The sequence below is a fragment of the Manduca sexta genome, chromosome 25 (assembly GCF_014839805.1).
Source record: "Manduca sexta isolate Smith_Timp_Sample1 chromosome 25, JHU_Msex_v1.0, whole genome shotgun sequence".
Classification (NCBI taxonomy): domain Eukaryota; kingdom Metazoa; phylum Arthropoda; class Insecta; order Lepidoptera; family Sphingidae; genus Manduca; species Manduca sexta.
In genome coordinates this window covers 6,569,390-6,597,223 of record NC_051139.1, presented here as the reverse complement: position 1 = coordinate 6,597,223, position 27,834 = coordinate 6,569,390, and the positions used below count along the sequence as shown (strand labels likewise).

Below are 27,834 nucleotides of genomic sequence, written 5' to 3'. Positions count from 1 at the left end.
TAATGAGGGTTAGGCATAGACTAAATGTTGCGACCAACACTAAATTAACAGTTTCAAGCATAACCTTTTTTTACACTGAGACGTCGAAGCATAAACAACGAATATGACATAATAATTTCTTTTGTGTACACGAATGTTATATATTGAAATAAAACTATCACGGTCGCGGGAAGGACCATGAAGGCTGCAGTCTTAATAAAATAATAATAAAAAAACCACGATAAAATTTAAAAATAATTTTATTTCAATGAATATTACATATTTATAATAATTATCCAACGGATTAACATCGCTGGAAAACATGATTATAATAAAATTATACCCATTCCTACCGTAACTAATAAAACATTCAATTAAATAAAACAAATGAACGCATGACAGCGGAATGGGGTGCAGCAAAAAATCACAACGAACAAAAACGTTGCATTTTAATTGAGATAAAACGACCTTAGTTTGATTACATATCGTCTTATATCACCCAACCTTGACATGCGATGCTCCCTTTACATGCAACTGGCGATAACCGTATGCGTAGAACGAAACTATTCAATTTAATTCTTTATTTAAAATATATTCAACCAGTATTCAAATATAAAAAAAAAACTATAAAATCAAATATTTAAAAAAAGAACAGTAAAAAAATGCAACACAAGTCCTTGTTATAACGATTCGCCCCCGGATGTTTACAAACAGTAAACGCATCTCCTAGGCGTGTAGAAAATCACGAAGGCGAAAACAAATTTCAAAGCGCGTCCTTAAGCACCTTATAACAATACAATAAGGATGATATTAGCGTATATCGCACACATATGTTATTGGTAGAGATCTGATAAGCGGTGAGAGAAAACCCATTTATTAGACCGCGAGGATCCAACCTCGTACACAATACGTCGAATAACCGAAGAGTGTACTCGTGTTTAACTACAGGTCTAAGTGTTAGTCATAAACAGGTTCGCTTGCCAATTTGTAAACCAACGTGTGTCGCATAGACGCAATTGTGCCGGCAAAATGAGGAGTATTGTATTGATCAGTGCATTCTGTTGTCAATTGGTTTGGTGCTACGGTGAGTGATTATACGAACCTTCATTGTCCCATATATAACAAGTCCAAATAAATTTATGTTTTTCTTTTGTCATCATTGACGTTTTTATCATTTATTTTAAAAAAGTAACATTCAATTGTATATGCTAAACGTATTTGTATTTATTAATATAACAATCCATAGCTACGAAATTAAAATAATAATGAATTGAGCGATTAAATTATTCCATTTTCAAATTTAAATCACTTATTTAATTTGATCACGTCCGCGAGTCGGATCTATTTAACATGCAGTTATACATTAAAAACACAAGTAAAAATTCACGAAAACCTAACACATATTCACTAATTCGTTAACTAAACAACATACGTTACGTTTAGGTGCGTCCGATGATTTTTATGTACTGAGTACTGACTATTGACTGACATGTGATGGGGTACGTGAGCTAGCATATTCGACTCACGGCAGTAACAAATGTTTCCATTTACATTAAGTCAACTATATTTGTTAAGCAAATACGTTTTTTATAATGCCTAGAAATAATTGGCACACCTGTGAAGTTACTTATATCACATAAAACAACATCCAACTAGCAGCATTCGATTTTTATATATTCACGAAGTATAGTCAAAAATTGATCCTTGTGATATGATTTACATCAGCATAGTATCAATGGCTATTAAAGTATTCATGTTTATCCTAGAACCAAGCTACTGAGATCATCGTAATAATCAGCCTATCCAAGGCTATGTTCACTACTGAACATAGGCTTCTAAATTCCATCCTCTATTCTTATGATGGTCAGATATTCCTAGAGCTCTTCGATTTCATCTTAAATACTTCATCGATAAACGACCTCTATGCGGTAAGTATAATAACTAAGGTTTTGAGCCCTTTGCATGTCAAATAACGCGATAAAATTCTCCACTGATTATTTTAAAGTAACTGCTATTTATAATTTATTTTATTGAAAACAAAATAGCGATGTTTCATCTATAATTGAAGCTTTAAAATTCGAATAATTAATCAATTGCTAGAAAATTCAGTTCAAGTTAATATTATTTGTTCTAAATAAGGTAATTTATAAACTAATTGATAAAACAGTGAAACCTTTATGACTTACCTTTGTTCAATTCGTATTATCAATTTGTTTAATAAAACAAGGCCGCCGGTTTGAACACTTTTCAGTTACCTACACTTGTGATAGTAGAAATAGTAAAACTGAATTAGATGATCAGGTATTTAATGCGGATATTGAAGTATAAAAGACAAATAAAGAATCGAATTGACAAAAGCCAGAATGGTAAAATAAATTCTTATTACACAATATAATAGAATAGCGTATGTGGCAGAGTAAAAAACGCCTTTAAAAATTTGTTAACTGGACTACATAAAAAGTTTGTTATATCATTAGATATATTTATTTATTAGCAGAAGTTTTACTACATCGAATGTATAACAGTAACACCATTTTGTTTTTGTTAGTGTTCATCTTTATGGAAACCACTATGACACAATATCAGTCAACTAAATAGATACATATAAAACCTCCTACATATTTTATTAATGGCTGATTTTTAATCATCATAGAGTTATTTGTAGGATAAAAACAAAAGAAACAAATAAAAAGTTACAAACCTTTCGTATCAGTTTATTAAGAGAAATTGCCTCAAATTGCTTCCCCTGAGGAGATAAACGCAAGCAACAGGTCGTATAAACTGAGCCAAATCATTTTAGTAACATGCTTGATGAATGTCACGCCAACAATACTTAATGAGAGTGGAAGATGGATTGATCATATAGAAAGTGATTGCCTGTTATCCTAAACTTAGGAGAATATTTTTCCATCAACATTCAGATTAGAACACCTTCGCTTATATAGAATTGAACTCAAAAATTAGGATATTGACTTAAAATGCATTAAATATAAAATATACCAACATAATACCGAGGAGTTGAGTAAGAAGTATAAATCTGGTTAACCATAAACATACGACGTGACTGTATTCATATTTTTAATTAGTACCTTGTTCTGGGCGATACAAAGAATTTTTCAGAGTATAACAAATAAATGCGTGAAAAGATTTCAACAAATAAATATTTTTGTTTTGGAATAAACTTTTACATTAAGTAGGTAATTTACCACTGTGACAAATATGCCTTAGCAAATGGCATTTATAATTAAATTTTTCGACGTTTGGCAGCTGTTTACCAAGAAACTTGCATTAGTTTCACACTGTATACATTGCGTAGTTTTTAAAAACATATTTACATGTATTCTAACTCAAGTATTACATGTAAATTTCACCAGCGATATAATCGGTACCAAACTTGACGTGGTTAGAGGGCGAAGCGAATTAGGTCTTATTATCAAGTAGTTGGCAACTATAAAACGTTCACGCGATAATTATGTTAGAATATAAACGTAAGTAGTTAATGAATTAGAAGTTTTTAAAGAAAAATGGCGTTGAAATTATTTTTATTTAACCAGAGGGGCACTACTAAAATGCAGGAACATTAGAATCAATCTAGATCGTAATACAGTTTTCTAAAGTATACATTGGAAAATGTTTAGAATTATTCATAATCAAAGCAAAGAGGTAAGATTCTAATAATAACTAAACAAGGTTAAATGAAACCTTCGTGATTGGCAACATAAACTTCACTAAAGTGACGTTGTGCATGGTTAATTTTTCAAAATCGCTTTATGATATTTTATATAAGATAGCTGTTAAATATGTAAAATGTAAAATAATAGCTCTTACAAATATTTAACAAGATTGTGCACTAAATTTTAAGAAGTTATATTTCGATGGCTCTTAAGTAAACTATCATATCTGGAAAAAAAGTGATATTCACTTTTAGCGTTTTGTCATCAAGGCACTGTTCGCTACCAAACTCATTCCATTCAAAAGATAATAAACGAAAAAAAATCATTAAAAACTATTAACTACTTTTTTAATCGCTTTGGTAGTAAAATGGTACCTAGGAAACGCAACGTTAAAAAACTGAATATCGTTTTTTTCAAGTACGATAAGTTTATTTAGGTGATATCGATTTAAAGGAAACATTTTTTCTCAAGTCTTAAGAGTAACCAGACGAACATTAAAAACTTTGTCTTAATATTAATCAAAATTCAACTTGAGTAGATTTAGACGTTTATCTATACATATTATGAAACAAAGTCCCTTTTTCTGTCTGTGCGTTATCGATTTTCTCAAAATCTACTGAACGGATTTTAATGAAATTTGGTATGGAGATAGTATAAGATCCTGGGAAGATTATAAGGTCCTTTCTTTTCCGGGAAAATATATAGCGAGACTTTTATCCCGGAAAACTTCTTTATGCGGCCTAAACCGCGAGCAAAAGTTTACTAAAAATGCGTGACAGCTGATAAATTTCATGGCTAGAAGAATGTCTTTTAACTTTTTTTTTTTAAATAATTATTCCCACTGAATTAATCAATGTTTCCAATATGATAATCGTCTCAAACCTTAACGATGGTATCATGAAACAAAGAAAAGAGAATTTTAATAACAACCTATATTAACATAAGTTTATAGAGACGGAAAATTCAAAAAGTATGTAGTACTCATGAAAAGTGAGAAATAATGACTCATAACTTAAAGAAGACAAATATCAATCAGTAGTCAAGATATAGTTAGGTAAACTAATTATCAAAAGTTTCGTTGAGCCAGGGCAACCAGAATTTCTTGTACTCAATTTAAGTAAAAGTCACTTCGAACGTGGTCCAACAGCATCACAATTCTTGGAAAAATTATTGCATAAATAAATATAAACTTTCATATCGAACTTTAAATAATTCGCGATGTCAACATCACCTTCATTTTAAATAAACTCCGCTGCAATGGAAATCCTAATAAATTAGCACCTAAAATTTTTTTTGGACTATCAGAATTATTCCGACCGAAAAACAAAATATTTCTCTATTACCCTTGGGTATCATCAGTCAATCCATTTAATTTCTTCCGTTCCTTATTACGCAACACAATTAATTCTCAGAAGAGATCTTTCAAATTACGTATTGTCTAGAGGCTTAGGGGGCTTTAAGCTTCTCTAGAGAGATTACCTATAATAGGCGAACAGATTCATAAATATTCATATGGGATGCACTTGAGACCAGTTGACTGCATCGTTACTGTTAACTAGTATTTAATTGAAGGTGTGGCTCTTACAAAGGATATGGCAAATCTGATCTCATACGCTTTAAATTCCAATGTCACCTGGCGTGTGATCTTTTGTAATTTCATGTGACGTTTTCCTTGTTTTTCTTAGAATACATGTGTTTACGAACTCAGCAAGAGAATTTCACGTTAACTTATAATAATTGTAATAAAACAGTGCTTAGTTATGTTGGTAATGAAGAGATGATGTCCTTGAACTGGTCATTATAGTTATTTGGATAGACCATAAAAAATTATAGGTAAACCTTTGAATTCGTAACAGCAATAGCAAATTTGAATACTAAAATATTTTCAATCTACAAATATACAACAGAGTACTTTCTTATAAATCATCATCATCATCAGCTCGCTGCAGTCCGCTTCTGAATATAGACCTCTTCCAATGCGAGCCACAGAGCTCGGTCCGATGCTTTATGCATCCAGTAATTGCCAAATAAATCTAAAATGTATAAATGTTCTTCCAAAATAAATATCAATACAATAAAGCTAATTTTTAGCTTTCAATTACTAATTTATTTCATTCTGAGACTGACCTACTGACTAAGCTTTATTATTTTCTCCTTTTGTTATAACTATATAAATAGCTTGTATTATAGCTGTTGAATGAACTTTCGCATACTGCTACTCGGTACTCCCATATCCATCAAAAAATTATCTAGTAACATTTGTTATGACGCGACGTCTAGTAAAACAGTTATATCTTTTTCATCAATTAATTCCTCTTATTCTAAATCTTGGTCAAACGCCCTCACATGTTTAGCATTATTTGTTCGGTCTATTGTAATGTTTAATTATAATCGGCTTACGACCTCTTGAGAGGTCAAGTGCACTTCGTCCCACGTATGTTTTTATTTTGTCTTTATTATAAATCTCAACTTTGCCAACAGCTATAAAAGGTATGATTAAGTTGTGCATTTACAGCTAGCTTTCAGAAACCTCGCATATTAAAAACGAAGAAGACATAACCTTTACTTTTGAAAAGTATGCGTTTATTCCAATCATGTCTACTATGAGTTTTATTGTAAACCAACTTTTAGTCGCGGCTACGCCTGCGTGAAGTACTTTTCCGAATTTCGGGATCAAAATCCCACTTTACATTTTTTCCGAGATAGCCTATGACCTTCCCAGGATCTTAAAGTATTTCAATACCAAATATAAAAAATCGTTCAGTAGATTTTAAAAAATCGATAACATACAGACAGGCAGAAAAGGGGATTTAGTTTTATAATATGTATACCTATAAATGATTCAAATGTAAGATATTAGCCAAAATAAACCTGACCATCAAATATGGAAACCGAATGGTTATTATTCCGCGAAATATTTTTATATAACAAAATTAATCACATCTGTAGCAATTAAGTAGGCGAGACATTAAATAAATGTTTAAATACAGGCCGTATGTATGTATATATGTATCAATGGATGCTCACGAATTAGTTGAGATTAATGAGTATGCGTGACAGAGCATGAATTGAGGCGGAACTAAACTGCTTGGAATTAACAAAAATAATGAAGACACACCGTTTGCATGATGTATCTATTAAAAAACTGTTATAACGTGCAATGTGCAGAAATATTATTATATTCAGTTATGCAGTTTTTTTGTCATAAAATTAATAATATTATGAAAACTATATAGGTTTGAAAACAAGGATTCGCTAGTTATACCTCACAGCGTTGTTCTATTGAAGCAGAACTAATAAATTAATATATGACAATAATGATCGGGAATGTGTTTTATCCGTACATTCTTTAACCGTGTCGGAACATTTATTTTCAAAGCAAATATCTGGTGTAATACACATAAATATTTTTTAATTAAATTTTGACAATATAAAATTCATATAAACTTAGCGACAGGAGGCAGAAGGTAGTGCTTCTATCTCCTTTATAAATGTTAATTGTTAGTATTTAACTGAAGATGTCATAGTACAATAGAACCTTCCTCATTCCTAGCGAGATGTGGAGAATGCGGCTGAAGTATTTTTACTGCCTATCCACTTAAAAGTAATTCCAATTATCATAAAATGCGTTGAAAACCCTCCAAGAATAGAATAATTAGAATTAAATGCAGATTCGGTTTCTACTATGGATGAACTCAGACGTTACAAGTAATACATTTAGATTTACATTAAGCAAATAAATGCATTTCGATTTTATTATTGTGTGTTTTGAGATTTTAGTCAAGTAACAAAATTCTTGGCAAGCCAAAGATAATTTAATAAGATGCTCTAACCGCCATTTTCAAGAATTGATTCAAATCGCTTTTTACAATGCGGTTAACCATATTTATATACCCATTTGAAATATATCGAAATTCTTTGTTTTACAGCTTAGTAAACCTCATTAGGCTTTCAACTATTCTGACTATAAATAATTCCCAATTTATATATAATTGATATACTGTTGCTATATTTTATAAATGAGATATGCCGCAATAAAAAGCAACTCCTCTTCTCTTTTTGGAAATTTAATGTCTATTTTTATAGCAGAAAATAAAATGTTAATTTGGTAATTTAAGATAAAAACCGATCTGTTATATTTTATGACTTTCTTAAAACAAAGAATTAAACGATAAAAATTTCAAGACACCTACGTGTAATTAAAATCGTGATAAATCATAGCAATTAATTTATAATTGCACTATACGATGACAATTGACTCATAGCCCATTTTTTATGAAATCAAAGAAGTCTTTGTCGTTTAAGTGATGCAATTAAATTAACTGACCGAGTATAACCGTTGAAAACAAACATTTTATGTATCAACTTCTAGTTATTTATGCGTCATGTTCTCATTATGAAGAGAAAATAAAATTCTATTAAAACTATATTAGATACGGTATATCATAAAAAACTTTTACATGCCGGTTAGGTGACCATAAACTTGAATTAAATCTCGTCATAGTTCACGCAAATAAAGAAGTAATAGCTACTAAATGTAATAAAGCGGAAATTACTAGATTTTATATCGGCGGTTGAAGGGCTAATTAGAGACTAGGGACTTAAGCGACATTTATTGTGACACTTTATACATATTTAAAAGTTTTATACATATTTAAAAATCAGCACTTTTTTCTATGTTTTTTAAGCTAGTTAAAATTAAAAAAAAAACATGTCACTTAAATCAATTAGCCTTTCAACCGTCGATTTATTTTTAGATGCAAACAACTAGATTTGTGATAGTAAAATTTATTAGAAACTAGCTTTTATTTACGGTTTCGCCTGCGTGAAAATGTTTTTTCGGGATAAATATTTTCCCGGGATAAAAAGTAACCTATAGCATTTAAAACGAATGTAGCTTCCTATTAGTAAAAAAATCAAAATTGGTTTAGTAGTCCGTAAGATTAGCGCGTTTAAACAAACTCTGCAGTTTTTTTAGTAGTAAAGATTTTATTGGTTAACAAATATACATATATAGCACTTATCTTTCTATACTATATCCAAGGTACTATAAATGAATTTACAAGACAATTGACCATTACACATCATTATCTATTGATATCCCATTTTAGTTTCATCGCCTACTTTTTACAATACTTTAATTAATAATTAATAAATGAATAGATAAAATGTAAGGTCTAGAAATAAGTAGAATGAAATAACATCGAATAGACATTAGTTTGGTTTTTTAGAAGCCATTGACACTGAATATCAAACCTTATCAAATACAATAGGTACATCTAGACTTTCTATGTCTTATGAAGGGGGTCGAAATGCATGATTGAGGTTATGAGGTTAACATTCACAATGTTCGTGGTACTCTCTTAGACTATAGATATATATCTCATGTTTATACTTTCATACATAGCATGGCCTTGTACTTTTCAAGGGTAGATAGAGGTGCAACACGACTACTACTTCTGTTGACACAAGATGAGAGAAAAACTCATTTTTTTTATTCTTCCCGAGAAATAAACGTATATACCTTAGCACGATATATAATGCAATACTACGCCACCGAGACTGTCTCAATTTTTCATTTACTATCGTCTAATTGTACTTTAAACATAATAATAATAATATCGGCCCTGTATTATATATACTTGCCCACTGCTGAGCACGGGCCTCCTCTACTACTGAGAGGGATTAGGCCTTAGTCCACCACGCTGACCTAGTGCGGATTGGTAAACTTCACACACCTTCGAAATTCCTATAAAGAACTTCTCAGATGTGCAGGTTTCCTCACGATGTTTTCCTTCACCGTTAAAGCGAACGATAAATTCACAAAGAATACACACATGATTTTTTTAGAAAAGTCAGAGGTGTGTGCTCTTGGGATTTGAACCTGCGGCCATTCGTCTCGGCAGTCCGTTCCACACCCAACTAGGCTATCGTCGCTTACTTTAAACATGCTTAAGCAAAATAAAAAAATATCACTTAAAATTTTCTGTAGTACCAAATGTTGCAAAGAATTATCTTATGCTGTAGATGACAATAAATGATCGTATTAGCATTATTTATCTCGAATTCACACCTTCCAGCGTTTCACAGGTACATTAAATTTTCCGCGGTGACATTTAACCATACCACAAAACATCGACAGTTGTAAGGCTAAAGGACCTAAGCGACATTGCATATAAAAAAATGACATTGAATGCAAAATATCCCAAAAACAAAACAATGATTCGAAATATATGTAGAACGTAATATCACAAATAGTATATTACATTCTTTTATACGGGCATGAAAAGGACCTAAGCGACATTGCATATTAAAAAAAATGAAATTGAATGCAAAATATCCCAAAAAAACACTGATTTGAAATATGTGTAGAACGTAATATCACAAATAGTATATTAAGTACATTCTTTTATACGGGCATGAAAAGGACCTAAGCGACATTGCATATAAAAAAATGACATTGAATGCAAAATATCCCAAAAAAAACACTGATTCGAAATATGTGTAGAACGTAATATCACAAATAGTATATTACATTCTTTTATATGCGCATGAAAAAGTGACCGCATTGCACCCGATAATAAGTGGAGTCGAGCCCAATAGAATGTTGACTGACGAAAAATAAGTATCTACCCCTCGACAGTCGACACAATTATGCCGGGCTGTTAGAACCGGATGTACACAGGCTGATCCCGGAACGCAACACACATACGTGGGCCACTATGGCGGGTTTTAACACCTTGTATACGATGATCGCTATCCGTGCAGCAAATATATAATGTCGCTTAAGCCAAAAAGCCTTATAACCTTCGCTGTTATGAAGAAGTGATACCAAAGTGGTAATAAGGCCGAAGTGGTAATAAAGTATGGAATCGATTGCTGATGACATCAGTTATTAGGTAATTCCCAACTTTGTTTTTCTGACAGTTTAATGATCTATTAATTTGACAGTGACGCTTATTGATTTCATTAGTAATTGATATTTGTTTATCTGTACAAGGTAAATGATAGTTTTTTTTTTTTAGATTTGGGATAATTTCGCTGAGTACTGAAAATAATATGTATTTTAATTTTGACTTAGTGTTTAAGTGTGCAATTCAAAGAAGTTTTTAAAGTGCACCTACATATAACTCTTTTAAAACAGAGTACAGAAATATAAGAAACTTTTTTTATCTTATGCGAAGTTTAGGTATCTATGTTTTTAATCACAAAATTGTATCTACGTGTAATTTGACGAATTATCCTTATATTGCATAATTGTAACGTAATTTCTCTACTTCCAAAAATATTCCTTAGTTCGACGTTTCTATAAAAAAGAAGTTTTTGCAATCAAAATAACTGAATTTAAATAATAATCACAGATGATGTAACCGAGAGACATACATAATTTGTCTAAAAACGATTAAATTATTAAAACAAAAGTTACCTATTATTATTTCTTAGATTACTATTAGTTTTTTATTGATGTTTTTTGTTCAGTAAACGTTCAGAAGATAGATTGAATCCATGTTTTAACAGATATTTAAAATTTTCCTTTGAAAAACACAAGCGGCATCATAAGGTAACATTTCCCAATAAACACTTCCCAAAATTCCAAATGTTTTTCACACTTAGGCAAAAAAGTAAATATTACTGAAAATTACCACTTAAGCCATAATTGAGGACAATAACGTGCGAAACTGTGTTATTATTTATTCTCATGTTAAAATCTCACACAGATCTTCAAGTGTTATGCTCTGTAATTTAATTTATCTAGATTTAAATTGCACGCCCACTGTACGATAATTTCTTGTGTTGAATACAAAAAGGAGTAATTATATATCTTTTATTTTGATTGGTTAAATTGACTTTAGCATAAATTGACTTCCAAACTGAATTGAAACTTATTAAGCATTTCTTTGTTTCTTTAATTAAAATTACTAAATTTAGTGACTAGTACATATGTTAGATATTCTCTACTGTTTATTTTTAATTACCTTTAACACCTACACACACACTTTTATCCCCGAAGAGGCAAGCAGAGGCGTAACTAGTGCACTTTTTGTCATGTGTATTTCACCCCATGGTATGATAGAGGGTAAGCTTATAATCAGAAGAAAGAAAGAATAAGATCCCAATCACTTTGTCCAACCCGAGACCTCAGAGTAGAAGTCATACCGCGTACGCAATACAACTACGCCACCGGAGTCATAATTTTCAATATTCTTATTATTTTCAATAAGATAGGTAATCCTTGTCCCTAATTCTCTGGTCTTCATTGTTTTGTAAAACTTTATCAGTATTTTTCCATTAATAAATGCAAGACGGCTGCTAGCATCAAACACTATGACTTCATCCTAATTAACTAGATTATTTACGCTAGTAAATGAAGTTTTTATCTATGATTATTAAATTATAGCTAACTTTTCTGCAATAATTCTTGTACATAAGACATCATTTTTCTTTCAAAGTCACCTTCTTGTTTAAACACCTACATGTTTGCGTTTCTTTGTGGAATAGTTGTAATGGAAGGATGGATATATATGTTGAGACGTGTTGATGGTTTTAGGTTCTTTATTTGACTGCACTTATTATACTAACTTATTACAATACGTTACATAGCTTATATACTAAGTACACACACTACACCTTCCCCCTTTGGGAAAAAAAATAAAATGTTTACACATTCTTATTTTTTTTTTATCTTATATAAAATTCTTATATTTTTTAATATAATATGAATGTAGAACAATAACACATGATACTTAAAAAAAACAATTATCCATTATATCCTGCAAATAAACTTTTTTTTTTGATGTAACCACAAAACATACTTTATTCTAAACTTATGTTATACCTACAGAACGCTTGTCATACATTTCACATAGTTTTACAAAGTATTTTTCATTGTATTCTTCATCAATACAATATACTTTAGTACTTCTTTCAGTTTTTATAATATAACTTACTATATCTTTATTATTCTCATCATTTATATTGTCTATAATTTTACTTGACCATTTATCTATACTCTTTAACAATATAACTTTTTTCTTATTATTCATCGTCTCGACATTTGTCGACATTTTAATATCATTATTTTTATTTTTCACATCATCATTTCTCGTATATTTACTTGTTACTTCCTTTACTTTCATAATATCTATTAATTCATTATTTATTTTTATTCTTGGATATTCTACATAATATTTTCTTATCACTCTTATAAACTTTTTAATATCTTTTCTATTACTCCTATTCTTATTGATTTTCAATTCCTTAATATTTTTATTTCTACAAAATACTTCTATATCTTTTATTAAATTCTTACCTACCTCTAAATACTTTAAGTCTAAGTACAATTTGTTTTCCAAAGGCGTATAAAAACAAAATCCTTCATTAGATTTAAAAATTCTCCTACTTTTAATTCTATATCCTGTATTATTTCCAAAACTCAATTCTGCATCTTTAGACCTGTTTAATATCCCCTTTTCTGATTTATTAACATTTTCTGTTCGAGTTTGTTTTAAATTTAAAATATTATTATCCTTACAAATTTCGATTTTTTCTTGAGGCTTAATGAACTCTTTTTTAGGTTCTACTGACTCCATAATTGTAATTATATCGCATTGATTTTCATTACAAACATTTACGTCAGTACAAATATCAACTTGACTATCGTCACATACGGGGCGGGGATCAGATTTCATTACGCTGTTGTTTAAAATATTCAAACTGATGCACTCGGACGAGTCGCAATGCGATGATTGCTGATCTTGCAAAATGCACTCGCTATTGGACACCTTGTTTTGATGTGCTAATATGTTGTGCGAATGATCTATGTTTGATTTATTGTGAGATGTGACTTTATAGAAATTATTATAATTGTGAGACATGGGTTGAAATTTCGAACAATAATTATTATTCTGTCTATAAAGATGGGAAACACTATTATTTTTTAAAATTATGTCCTCGTCTATTGCAGTTTGAATGGCTTGTGCCAACGAACTGAATTTTCTAGATGCTATTATTATACTTATTCGGTAGTTATTTAGACCATTTCTAAAGCAGTCAATTGCTAATTTCTCGTTTATAGGACGAAGTATATTTAATTTCGAATGATCTCCTTCGCATTGTGCGTAAGTTAATTCTGTAAAAAGGCCTTCTACTTCGGAGCCAAATACTTTTATGGATCTATTTCCTTGTCTGCAATTAAGAAGTTGATTTTGTAAAGCAATGAATGATTTCTTTGGCAATAAATTTCTTTTCATATCTTCTAATAATGATTCTAAATTAGAATAGTTTTGTTTTAAAGAATATTTAGCATGTTCTGTTAATCTAGTTTTTAATACAAAATTATTTAATAATTGTTTTGAACTTTCGTTAAGGATGCTACCGTAAAACTCAATATTATCAATTAATTGTCTAGTAATTTTTTCATTTCCTGTCATAACCGGTAGTAATTCTAGAGCAATTTCGAAATCAAAGTTTTCTGTCATTTTCACTTAAATTAATTTTTAGGAACAAAAAAAAAATATTTAATTATTGAAATAGCAAAAAAAAAAATAGTTTACTAAAGTCTTTTTAAAAATATGCTTTCTATGTAAATTAATATACGAGTCTATCATATTAAGTGTAACAAAAATAAAATTTAAAAATGTAAAAAGGATATAAACTGCTTATTCTTCATGAAGACAGCTCGAAGACTTGCGTGTGGCTCGACGATGCGGCTGGGCTGTTGCCTGGTGCTGCGTGCTGGGTGGGCCGGGCTATACCCTGGACTCCTTGGGCCGGGATTACCCTGGACACCGCTCGAACATCTTGATTTCTTTTCTTCTTCTTAATTATTTTTATATAATATGTACTTGCTAATCATATTTCTTCTTAATTATTTTTTCAATATGTCTTCCATATTATTTTTCTTCTTAAATCTTCACTTTTCATTCTTGCTTATTAGTATTTACTTTCTTCAATAATTAATATAATTTTCTATCTTCATTTTTCGTTCTTCCTATGTGTTTTCTTCCTTAAATAGTTTCATATTTCAATCTTCATTTTAATTTATATCTATATCTTAATAATATTTATTTTAATTCTTCATTATCTTCTTATTGTTTTTTTATTTCTTACTATCTTCTATCTTCATTTAAATATAGTTTTTCTTCATTAATATTTAACATAATTTCACTGCACGTCGCGCGCTAGCACGAGGCTGCGCCGACGCGACTGGCAGGGTCGCCATGTAATGGAAGGATGGATATATATGTTGAGACGTGTTGATGGTTTTAGGTTCTTTATTTGTCTGCACTTATTATACTAACTTATTACAATACGTTACATAGCTTATATACTAAGTACACACACTACATAGTGTTCAATAACACTAAGGTAGTATGTCATCTCTGAGTCATAACTCACAGCTTTGTTCGAGCCTCAGTTCAGTCCAATTCATGCCGCTATACCGTTTGCAAACATTGAGGTTAGAATTTTGTTTTATTGCTTTTCATATTTGTTTTTGTATCAATTAGATGTGGTGCTTGGTTAATCGTTTTTTGCTGTCAATTGTCATGTATGATTACTTTTTTACTTTCGTCTCGATAACTGTAAATTGTATCATCATCTTTGTTAGCCATTTCGATAAGTTTCTTAGTCATCATGTCATAATCTTTAGTGTTGTTTTTATTTATTATTATCGTCATACTTTTCTCTGTTTGAGTTTAATGTCATCCTATTTTTAATAATGACATCCAATTAGAAAACACCTATTGTTATTTTAAATCTAATTCTTTATGCGCGCGCATCGTTGGATTAATGGCTTCACTGTCAAAAGCACACTACTTTTTTAATCAAATTTCTCCACTTTATAAGTACATTAATTGGTTTATTAATCGTATTGCAGCTACATACTAGTTTTGCTACGATGTTGGAATTTAATTCCTGTACATTCGTATTCAAATACATGTAAACATAGTATTAACATGCTTAAAAATGTACGACCAAATTCTTTAGTTTCCACTGAGTCATAATTATTTTTAACAACAGATTTGCTCGTAATATACCTGCTTAAACATGCAGCCAAGTAACATATTACCAGTTATATTTGACTAGTGATTGTTTTTACGAGATATTTAGCTTATCCTATGCGGAAATCCATCTGGATTGTGCCACCAAATTTGCTTCTGTATTGGGTTCATAGGGGTTGGTATGAAAACCAAATCTAGTTAATTTCATAGTCTTTGCAAGACAAACGACTGACGCGGTAGGCTTTGTATCTTCTGGTTTCACAAAGTGGCTAGCGCAGTAAAGTAGTATGCATTGATTTTGAATTCAAGGACTTTAGTGCCGTTGTTACTACATTGTAGGCAGGCACTTATCGCAAATCAGATACCTTACTCGTTTTGCCATTCTGTTTTATAGGATTTTATCAAAGTTAATTTTGAATTCGTCCTATTTATGTTTTTCAAATTCCTCCATCATTATTTTAAAGTAACACCGCCCACATTTTTACTCATAAAATGTTTATATTCACAATTGAGTATTACTAAAACGGTTGTAACTTATCTTTGGAATGCTATTTGTGTCGGTGGAATGTTGGCTGCAATATCTAGTATGTGGAGCCAAGAATACTGACCATAGAAATATAAAGCTAGCTTATTTGGTTACGATATATTTTCCCACGGCTTCCATCATAGCCTATAAATAAAAATAATGTTTATTTCTCCTAGTATAGTATATACCTACTTTTATATACTATATCTAGACAAAACCCTTGAATATCTGAAGAGAGGTCTATGTATGGGACCCCTTTCGGTAATATCGGAAACCCGCGCTCAGCTATGAGATCGATGTATTATCAGAAGACGATGGTATAAAATTTATATTGAAATATTATAACACCAACTTTCAGAACATGTTCGCGCAACTTCTAGAAAAAGGTCATTATTGGCTTGTTAGCTTTTGAAAAATTACGTATACAATATTTCAAAAATTGTTTATTTTAATGGATAAAAATGTTAGCAAAAAGACCACACGAACAGCACCAGGCCAGCATGATATACTAAAGCATAAACCCTCGTAGTAGTAGAAGAGGTCCGTAACCAAAAGGACAATAGATACAAAAGGACTGATATGATTGAACATAACATTGTACCATCACATATAGTCAGTAAACACGCGTGTCGACAAGTGCTATAATAACCTAGTAAACGGGTTTTCCCATCAATCAAATAATGATCTCAGACGCGCACAAGTTTTTACTGCCTTGTATTAATGGCTGTTAATGATTTTATAACTAAACGCTTTTTAAAGTTTTATTTGATTAACCTCACGCGGGACTAAATCACGTGATATTATACGTCAGCAGAATAAACATTAATCTTTATAGTAATTAAACTAAACTCGTACCAACATTTTTTTAACGGTTACGGCATACTGACCCTTGTGTACCTAATGGTAAGTGGAGTAGGGTAGAATGTGGACTGACGAGAGATGACTACTCCTCGACAGTCAACACGATATGCCGGCCTGATGCAACCGGATATACAGGCTGATCCCGGAACGCGACACTTACGTGAGCTACTATGGCGGGTTTTAACACCTTGTGTACGGTGGTCGGTATCCGGGCGGATATAAAATATATCCTACTACCAGCGAAACAACTTTCTAGCTTGATAGAAATTTTGTGAATAACCTTACCAGCATTTTACACCTTCTCTCATCGTTTATTTAAAATCAATTGTTAAGATGCTTTGATTAGCTTACTCGTATGTCCTATATTAAAAAAAATAAGATAGCTATTAAAAATTCATGTCCTAAAACGTAAGATGATTTTACTATGTCCACATGCAGACTATAAAGCTGCTCATGTCTGGATTCAGCTTGGACATACCTATAGTTTAATCATGCAATGTTTTGCTTTCTGCATCCTAACTACAATTCAATGCGACTAGATCACTGTTTATAGCCATTTTCTGTGATGTTTACGAATCTAATTAATTATGATTCTTATCCTAATGGTTTTACTGCATACATTTTAAAATTGATATTACGTCTACCAAGACTGTAATTTTAAAATTCAGTATAGGTTAAATATTCATAATGTCGTATAGTTTTTTGTCTAATCTTCTATTCATAATTAACCGATATAAAAACTTTATTGTTCTTTTATTTTAGAAAATCTGATAGATTTTATTATTAATTCTTAAATGCATTTTATAGTCAAATATAATTTACAGACTAACCATTAAAATGTTATCTTGGAATATTAATGTTTCAATTTAATCGTTAACTTTCTTAACTGTTAAAACATGTGTTTGCAAAATATATTTAAAATCCGCTGCTTATCTATATGACTTAGTTTGAAATGAAATAAAACGTCAACCTATCTATTGAGATATAATTAATTTATTTACATTACAGTTTTAAAAAGCATTTGTGTTACTTTCATCTCTCCAAGGATTCAATTAAGTTGTAAACGTAACCGTTATTTTACAAGATAATTATAACATCTCTGATTACGACAGGAAGCTTATGTTATTTGAAAAGCAGTTTACCGCTAGTTTACATTTATATAGTTTTGCAACGCTGTGATGAATTTAATCTTTTCTTTGTTGAAATCAACAGTTACTCGTAGACCATTTTAATTTATTAAAATTTTGATAGCATCAAAGTGATCATAATTCTCTCTTTTTCTGTCTTGATTTTATCGCACAAAGAAAATTATAACAAAATTATTTTTATATCTATTAATTGTTTCTAATCTTTTTTAAACTACATAAGTTATACACACACACACACACATGACACACAGACACTTCAATACGTGTACCCCCATTCAACTACACGTATTATACACCCACAAACTCAGACCCAAATTTATAAAACCTTGCATTGATGTTTCACACTTTACTTTATTTTATTATAATGTGTAACGCGGTATGTAAATCAGATATCGATAGATCGTAATAGAATCAGATCGCCTACGATACAGGCTGTGCCTAGTGTAGGGACCGAGGTATTGTTTTTGTCCTATGATCTCAATTTAATATTATTAGTATGTTACCACCTAAGAGTTATATTATGTTATATTTTTCACCACGGCTTATGAATTTGTGTAATTTATTTTGTTCCAGGATTGCCCGGAGCTCAACAAGTAGGAGCATTTGCGTACCAGGATTCTGCTGGACATAGGTACGGTGGCACATACGGTCTTAAAGACGGCAAAATTGTTGAGGCAGAAGGAAACTTCCCGCCAAACTTCCAAGTGAACAACTTTCATGAGTGGGACTACTTCGCCCCCGAGTACTTTAAGAATTTAGAGAACTTGTTGCAAGAGTAAGATATAACACTTGAGGCTATGCAGCTTCTGGTGGAGGTATCGGTGGTTGGTTCTGTCCCTTTCTATCAAGCCCACCTCGTGTTGCTTGACCTCTTTATACGCAGGTGGTGGCGGAATGTTGAAAATTATAACCATTAAAATACGGTAGGGGAGTCAGGACTTTAATGTCATATAAATAGGGTACTCGTCAGACTAGTAAGCGGCAATCACCTAGTAGGATGTAGAACGGACTGCTGACACGAATATGATAGAAACTGGCACCTAGTCATATTAGTAATCGGCGATAGCCTAGTTGGGTAAGAAACGAATGGCCGCAAGTTCAAAACCTAAGGGCACGCACCCCAGTCTTTTCTAAAGTTATGTGTGTATTCTTTGTGAATTATCAATTGATTTAACGGTGAAGGAAAACATCGTAAGGAAATCAGCAAAGGTACCTGTAAAAACTCTAAAAGAATTTTGAGGGTATGTGAAGTCTGCCAATCCGCACTGGGCCAGCGTGGTGGACCAAGTCCTATTCCCTCTCAGTAGTAAAAGAAGCCCGTAGCGAGCACTGGGATAGTATATGTCGTAGTGAAAACTCTTTACTTGGTTATTTTTTACATGACCGGCAAAGTATCACCGGTCTATATTTATTTTCCAGACAGTTATTCGATTATTGAAACACTTCTTTACTTCACTAACAATTTACTGCATAGTAACACTAGCGGAATACACAATGTGCTCGGTTCGAGCGTTCAAATAAGACTCGTACAAAAACTTCTACAAGATTCTGCTCGTCGTCGTTCGGCCGGTCCTTATATTGACAGCAGTCGACCTCCCTCCTCTTCTAATACTTCCTCGATGTAATGATAGATGGCGCCACTATCGCTCCGGAAATTCACCAATTCAAAGAATAACGAGGTGCTGCGGCGACACGGCCATTCTGAAATGCGATGCGTGCTCTGCATCGCTGGGTCATTCTCTTTCTGTAACAGAAACTCATTGCCAAGGTGTTTACTTCCACAGTACACCTCAGTCAATTTATTTGTAAGCAACATAGCTTTGGATATGGAACATGGGTTTCACGAGTAGTTTGTTCAATCCACGTGAACACAGGCAAACTTAAAGCTCACTCTTAGTGATGGCATATGGTAAGTTGTAAAAGACACAGCTCACTCCACGTGAGTACTGGTCAAATAAAATGTGATGAAATGTTTTATTTGCGCCAGCACGGCCATACCGACAGGCGGTGTAGCATGCTCTGCACCGACCTCGTTGATTCTCGTAAGTAGATTTTGATTCTGTAAGAATAGGAAGAACTTCCTCTTATTAGTACAACTGTGAGCAACCCATGTTGCTTATTTTGAAAGCATTATTGCTGTAAGGCCAGTACACAAAGACATCTTTGATGCACCATTTTATTAATTTAGAATCTGTGGTGAGCACATGTCTAATCACAGTTCCACAAGGCGTCCCAACGGTATCTCAGGGTTCACTTGTGGATACATCAAGGACCCGTGGTTAGCTCAAGGGTAACACATGATTTAGCTCAGAGGTACCACTCTCTAGATATTTTATTCTCGCAGATAATTGAAAAGTTCAGTACACAAAGACATCCCTAATGCACTGTTTTGTCAATTTAGAATCTGTGGTGTGTACATGTCTAATCACGGTTCCACAAGGCGTCCCAACGGTATCTCAGGGTTCACTTGTGGATACATCAAGGACCCGTGGTTAGCACAAGGGTAACACATAAATTAGCTCAGAGGTACCACTCTCCAGATATTTTATTCTCGTAGATTATTGTAAAAGTGTAGTTGTAAGCATTATGAAAATAATAAATGAATAATTGAATTTTAACTCAAAGCAACTTGCGTTGTTTTGTCACAGTTGTTACATCAGCAGAACTGCTAAGAAAATCAATTTTGCAAAGTTAGTAGGTTCTCGGAGGTTCTCGCAGAGTTCTCGGAGGTTCTTCCCAATTTTGATGCTTGTACCCGCGCAGCCTGGAGCGCGTAGTTTTGCATCCGCACCCCCTGAGGCGCGTACCCGCACCGCATGAGACGCGTTTGCGCACGCCCGCGAACATATTTCTGCACACAAAAAACAAAAACCAAAACAGCATCATCGTTTGGCCTATTCCGACTTCAATCTTATTCATGTCGGACTTTTCAAACCCTCCCTTTTTTTTTTTGTTTGTATGCTGAGACGAGCTTGCCGTTCGCCTGATGGTAAGCGATACGACCGCCCATAAACAGTAAAAACATCATCCAGCACCTTGAATTACAAAGTATTCTTTGTCAACAGCAATTTTATTGCATCACAAACAAATCTACCTACAAACTAGATCGGATATCACTTCCAATAACACATGATAAAACTAATTCTCCTGAGATTACGGGAAAATAACTCACCCTCAAGTAAGTGTTTTATTAATGAATGAATTCCTCATAGCCGAATTTTGCCACAGTGGCCAATAATCTGGTGAGACGGCAATCAGACATGACCGGAGAGTGATCAAGCCCAAGACTAACGGCTTTACGTGCTTTCCGGGGCACGGGGTTGTTACACTACTAACTACCCGACTTCGAGTTGCTACTAAAGAATTATTATTAGCTCGACCCGGAATTCGAATCCAGGCCTTCAGCGCAGTAGTCGTACTCGTACTGTGTACGCATTACAATTATGCTACGAAGGTAGTTAAATAAAATAAGGGTTATGGGTCATACGATACCACTTTCCAGGCGTCGATAAATATACTCTGCGATAGGCCAGTTAGTATCAACCGCCATTCGTCACTCACGTAGTTACTTTAACCAAGACGCCTCCGTAGAATTTCCACACCATGCGCGGCACCCATACAGGAACGCTGTAGCAATTGGATCGCGGTACCCGCAGACATTTTATCATTCGAAGTTGCTTACACATAGCATGGTATGCTACATAGCGTAGGTATGTATTGAACACAATTTAATTTTATGGGCATCGATTACTTATCCCAATTCTGATGTCGTAGTGAAAACTCTTTACTTGGTTATTTTTTACATGACCGGCAAAGTATCACCGGTCTATATTTATTTTCCAGACAGTTATTCGATTATTGAAACACTTCTTTACTTCACTAACAATTTACTGCATAGTAACACTAGCGGAATACACAATGTGCTCGGTTCGAGCGTTCAAATAAGACTCGTACAAAAACTTCTACAAGATTCTGCTCGTCGTCGTTCGGCCGGTCCTTATATTGACAGCAGTCGACCTCCCTCCTCTTCTAATACTTCCTCGATGTAATGATAGATGGCGCCACTATCGCTCCGGAAATTCACCAATTCAACGAATAACGAGGTGCTGCGGCGACATATATAATACAGGGCTGATATTATTATATAGGTATTATAAAGCACTAGTGTAAAAAAATCGAACCTCACTTTTAGTTACATATTAAAACTATTAATTATAATTTATAGAGTTAATAGTCGAAGATTTGCCCGGTCTCCAAGACTGCTTCCGTTCCCTCCATTCAAACCATTCAAACCTCTGAAAATGTTCAGGTAAAGTACAGTAATACTGCGTGGTCGGAAACTGACAATAACTTTCCTACTTCTCTCTTACTAATGGGACTTCTACGCTATTCTATTTTGCTAAATGGCATTTGCAAATCTGCTTCGTGTGTGTCCTGTGTCTCAAACTGTGTGTGTTCTTTCAGGACGTTCAATTCAAATTTAGAACACCAGCGGCTAGCGCTGAACGCGGCTAAAAAGGCATTCGACTTGACGTCGAATCAGGCTGCTTTCATACCCAATTTTAACTACAGGTTCCCAGGATTCATGGAATTCCCGGATTTCGGAGCTTTTCCAGGGCCGTCAGCGTTCCCGACGCCGCATTTTAATAATGGAAACGACTACAGCGCGTTCGCCAGCGCTGCTGCTATTCCCGGAGTTAATCGCCAAGTAGCCGCAATTAATCCGGAAAATCCGGTAAGTTATTTGGTTATGTTGTCCTATTGTGTATAATTGTTAGAAGTCGTGACCCCTCGTCCGACCCGTTCATTATCTTCGTGAAGATCGGATGATTGCGAAACGTCTTTAAATAACTTTATTGTGTACACAACGACCAAGTAAACATACTTTATTACCTACTTGCTGGTTAACTTTATAAAATGCAATAAAAAAGAGTATTTTTAACAAAATTATTTACGTATAAATATATTATTTAACCAAACGTGACAAATACGACCTCTAAATTTAAAGGGTGACCGAAATGCCGAATGGATGATATATTATAATAATAAATAAAACAAAATAAAACGAACATAAATCGCTATAGTTGTTTACTCAACGCTATACAATATAGCACGTGATAGTTAATATATCAGGTGTTCGTTTTTAAAAAACAGTAGATATACATATCATTTATTTAAAGTAAAAGTACTTTATGGGTATAAACTCTACAAAAACATTACGTTCAAGGGTGTACAAACAATAACATAAAAAAACTCAAGTCTCAATATTAAGGCACACCCACGTAATTTTGATATTCGCAACAAAAACCTGAGCCGGACACATTGCATCAGTAATGGACATAGGTGTGGGATGACGCAGAGACCGTGATCTGCCTTCGTGATATGCACCGCTGTAGGTAATCGAGGTTCATCTTGATGTTATCGATGCAAACTGATGAATGGAGTTGTATGGGATCATATCAAATACATGTGTTGCCGACTTAAGTTATGAGGTCATGTTTGCAAATCGCTGCGGTTGCACATACATAAGGCTTGTTATTAAATACCAAATATTTTATAATATCAAACGATCGAATTAGGAATGTAAGCAATTGATTCGTTGTTAAATACACCATAAAATATTCTATTTGTGAGGGACCCGAGCTGTAGTTAATATTATCAATAGCATAGCTAGCATGGATATGGATAAGAATGGCACGAAAACTATTATATTTCAGAAAATACATATGATATAACGTTGGGCTAGTTTGTGCATTATAGTTGGTCTGTGATTTTGCCGGACTCCTACTCCGGTAATCAAGCCAATGGTCTTAATTCCTTATTCCTATCCTGTAAACTATGGGTCAATGTTATTTCTGGACTCTGGCATCATTTACCAGGTAACCTGCATGCTTGACAATATAGCCATAAAAATGCATGCACTATCTCTCGAACAATACACATATTAATATTCATAAAAAATTATGACTTGTAATATTCAATTTTACCTAGAAGTCCCACTTTTCTCCTCCTACACTATAAATAATATTATACAATCTTGCATGTGTGGATTTGGAATAAATCAAATGACTAATAATCCATTTTTTTTGGCAGGCCGTGCCCAATGTAGATACGGTAAACCGGTATGCAGACTCACGATCTGCACCTGGTGCTGGAAACTTCATGAGTGTCTCTTCCTCTTCGTATTCTTCATCATCCAACGTGAATGGAGAAGTCAAGAACAGCCGAGGAGCCGAGACCGTTGTCAACGACAATGGCCGCGTCACCAGATACAAAGTTCAGAGCTAAACGCATTTGCATCGTCTCATGTATTGATAACCGACATATGTATTAATTTTCAGCTGTATTAACAAACAAAATGTTTATCGAAACAGTACAATATAATCTTCTGTAATATGTTATTGGCGATTTATTTACATAAAAATATATAAAACTGTATTTTTTTTTCTTAATATTTTGTCATCCATCTCCATTAATTTTTTCATTATTAGGACTCTATCAAGTCTTGACTAAAACAATTAAAATTGTAGCTACACCACTACACGGTGTTTTGAATACAAACTTATTCTTAATTAATTTCAAAAGATAATAAAACCTAAATGTATATTATACAGTATATAAAACAAGATGAAAACGAGGATTAACGAAACCAAGATCGTGCGCACGAGTGCGTGTCATTATACCATGCCTCTCAACTTACGAGCGACGTCTCAAGGTTATTCAGATAACATCACTCCGTTTTATTTTTTCTACAGTAACGGATGTACAAAAACAATGAAACTATTAGTCTAATTTCACCAATTTGCCGTCTATCTTCACTTTAGGAGTAGTTGCTCGATATGGTCTTTGCGTGCAGCCTTTAGATCCGCCGAGTTCCATACATCTCCGACAGTAAAATTCTTTAACAGTATCGTCAGCTATCCTTCTATTAAGTTTGCTTTGGTAGTACGGTGTATTGCTACGTCCGTGAGAAACGTAATCTTGATTCCAGGTATTTATGTTATTGTAGAAGCTAGAAGGTTTCCATTGCATGGGATGGTTTGCCAAATTAGGATATATATCGTATTCATCACGTAGATTACGACTCTCAAGTGTGACTTCTGGATAAGCAGTCTTATGTCTTGTATCTGGAGTTCTAATTTGCGTTGTTTCGACAGCTTTATAGCCACTTACAATGGGCACTTCACCACTGTCTTCCTTTTCTTTATTCTGCCTTTGGCCTGTATTGTAAGTTATTGTTCTTTGATCTAAAATAATAATCACTTTGTCATTAGCTGTTTATATAATTATTGGTACAATGTAATGGACTTAAATATGCCAATAAAAATAAATATATATTTTTTTATAATTTTATAACTACAACCTTAAGGCAATCAAATATACCATTGCCCATTATTATTTCAAACAAAAAATACTAGCCATAAAATATTTCCCAGTAAATACCAAGATGGATGTATAATTGAACCACCTGAGCTTATTTATTAAAGATCCTTTGAACATTTTCGTGCAAGAAATATATACTTATATATAAATTGTTTCAAGAGAAGTAACAATAACGTGTATGCGACAATTATAATAAATCTAGGTGATGAGAAGTTAGTATGTGCAAAACGGCTTCTATAAATTTGACATGATACAAAAAGCAAACATAGCTACCGTTTTATTTTATACACAATACATATAAGCATACGTGAGAAGAACGTTTATTGCATTTTATATGTGAGCCGGTTTAAAAATGGACGTAAATACTGATGTGTTTGAGATGAAACTAATTGCTAATATATCTCACCGTCATTAGCTCCGTGGATTCCCCGTCGATTGTTCTTTAATTTAGTAGATACGACTATAGTATGTTTTACTTCTACGTCTTTGTCTCCAACTTTGGTTGTGTTTGTGACTACTGACGTATCTTCGTCGCCGAAATCCATTTTGGTGAAGACGCCTTGACTAATTCCAATTAGAGCTGAAGATTGATTATTAACTTAAATATTTCGAAAGTAATGGATAAAAAAAAAGCGGCGATAGCCTAGTTGGGTGTGGACCCCTGCCTGTCGTAAGAGGCGACTAATAGGGGCCACGAAGGGGGTCGTCGGCGGGCGGCTGGGGGCTGCCCGTCCCAGTGCGCACGCACTTTTCAGTGCGTGTAGTGCGTTCATCGCACACTTTCGGTTGACCCCCAGGGTGGGCGGCAGTGTGGTGTTGACCTCATGCTGCCGTTGACGCCGAGAGCGTCCTTCGGTGCGCGGGGGCTTAGGAGCCCCCCCCACATTTAGAAGACGGGCCGCAAGGCGGCACCGCGCAGAGGCGGCCGCGGACGAAGACTAAGACCTGCTGTCTGGAGGAAGCCCGCAGCCGTCCCTATGCGCCGAAGAGGGTCAATGCGGAGTTTTAGTTGGTAGGTCGTTCGAAAATCATGCGTGTATTCTTTGTGAATTTATCGTTCGCTTTAACGGTGAAGGAAAACATCGTGAGAAAACCTGCACATTTGAGAAGTTCTCTATAGGAATTTCTAAGGTGTGTGAAGTCTACCAATCCGCACTAGGTCAGCGTGGTGGACTGAGGCCTAATCCCTCTCAGTGGTAGAGGAGGCCCGTGCTCAGCAGTGGGCAAGTATATAATACAGGGCTGATATTGTTAATGGAGACCGACTCTTGGTTTTAAGAAATTGAATTTTATTGTGAGAATATATGGTGTAATGAATGAAACATTAAACTCTGCGTTGATAGACAAGAATACAAAGAGAGGATTAATGGAAAATCTTTGAATGGAACAGTAGCTAATCTTAAATTTTTCCTTTATCATCTTAGCAATTAAACACAATGTTGGATGTAAAAAACAATCTAAGCACACTACGTTTTGTAGTTTTAATTTGTACCATATTATTATCTATGAACAATGAACAATTTATAAACAAAAATTCAAAATGTCTAATTTACCCCCCATAATTATAATTGTCGATAAAAAAATAATTTCGAAAATTTAAAGAAATCTTCCTTATATTACAAAACCTAGATGATTAAATTTACAAAATGTATCAAATGTATACTTAACAATTACGATTTTATTTATGAATTTTACGTATTATTAAAACACAAATATATCCTACGTCCCTGCGTACATTGACACAAACCAAACCAGTCTTGAAGCAGTAACTTCGTGAATAGATAACGAACCATTGTTTACTAGCGTAGGTTTGAAGTCATTGGAAATGGTAATCATTACTTTTACTACTTAATTAAGAACCGCTTTTCGTAGAACAACGCTGTTGACGTTAAAATGATTCTTGTGTTTTACTAAAACGTCAAAAACGCCATAGAAAAACGCCTTTCTAGTTCCAACGGTTGTTTATTTTTAATTTGCTAATAGTATGAGCCTTTCTATCAATTAATGTGGCTGTTGGACACCGATTTCCACGATTAAACGTTGTTAACATTTTTAAGACTCCACACACCTTATAATCATTTGAAAAATAATGTTATATTCAGCAAACTTAGTACTAGTATATTTAATTTCACACTTGATTAAACACTAATAAACTATAATATAACTATATCTACTAATTGGAAGATAAAATAAAAATAAATAACATTACCACAAACCGCCAAACAGAAAGGAAACATTACCATCTTGTCACTTGTATCAAG

At 33.4% G+C, this 27,834-nt stretch overlaps 2 protein-coding genes across 5 annotated transcripts; one reads left to right on the top strand and one right to left on the bottom strand.

The window, feature by feature from the left end:
* The first annotated feature begins 845 nt into the window (after positions 1-845).
* Positions 846-24,630, top strand: LOC115452124. Of its 2 annotated transcripts, none has more exons than XM_037442698.1 (4): positions 846-1,063; positions 18,764-18,965; positions 22,763-22,925; positions 24,284-24,630. In XM_037442698.1, exons 1-4 carry the CDS (start codon positions 1,009-1,011, stop codon positions 24,476-24,478), a joined length of 615 nt encoding a protein of 204 aa, XP_037298595.1. In that variant the 5' UTR covers positions 846-1,008; the 3' UTR covers positions 24,479-24,630. The 2 variants fall into 2 exon arrangements, with proteins under 2 accessions (XP_037298595.1, XP_037298594.1); XM_037442697.1 differs by having other exon boundaries at positions 22,655-22,925.
* On the bottom strand, positions 24,476-27,834 carry LOC115452123. Of its 3 annotated transcripts, none has more exons than XM_030180580.2 (3): positions 27,783-27,834; positions 25,980-26,153; positions 24,476-25,437 (listed from the first exon to the last, which is right to left on the bottom strand). In XM_030180580.2, the coding sequence occupies exons 1-3, from the start codon at positions 27,814-27,816 to the stop codon at positions 24,974-24,976; spliced, it is 672 nt and encodes a 223-aa protein (XP_030036440.2). In that variant the 5' UTR covers positions 27,817-27,834; the 3' UTR covers positions 24,476-24,973. The 3 variants fall into 3 exon arrangements, with proteins under 3 accessions (XP_030036440.2, XP_030036444.2, XP_030036443.2); XM_030180584.2 differs by having other exon boundaries at positions 24,476-25,410; positions 27,814-27,832; XM_030180583.2 differs by having other exon boundaries at positions 27,814-27,830.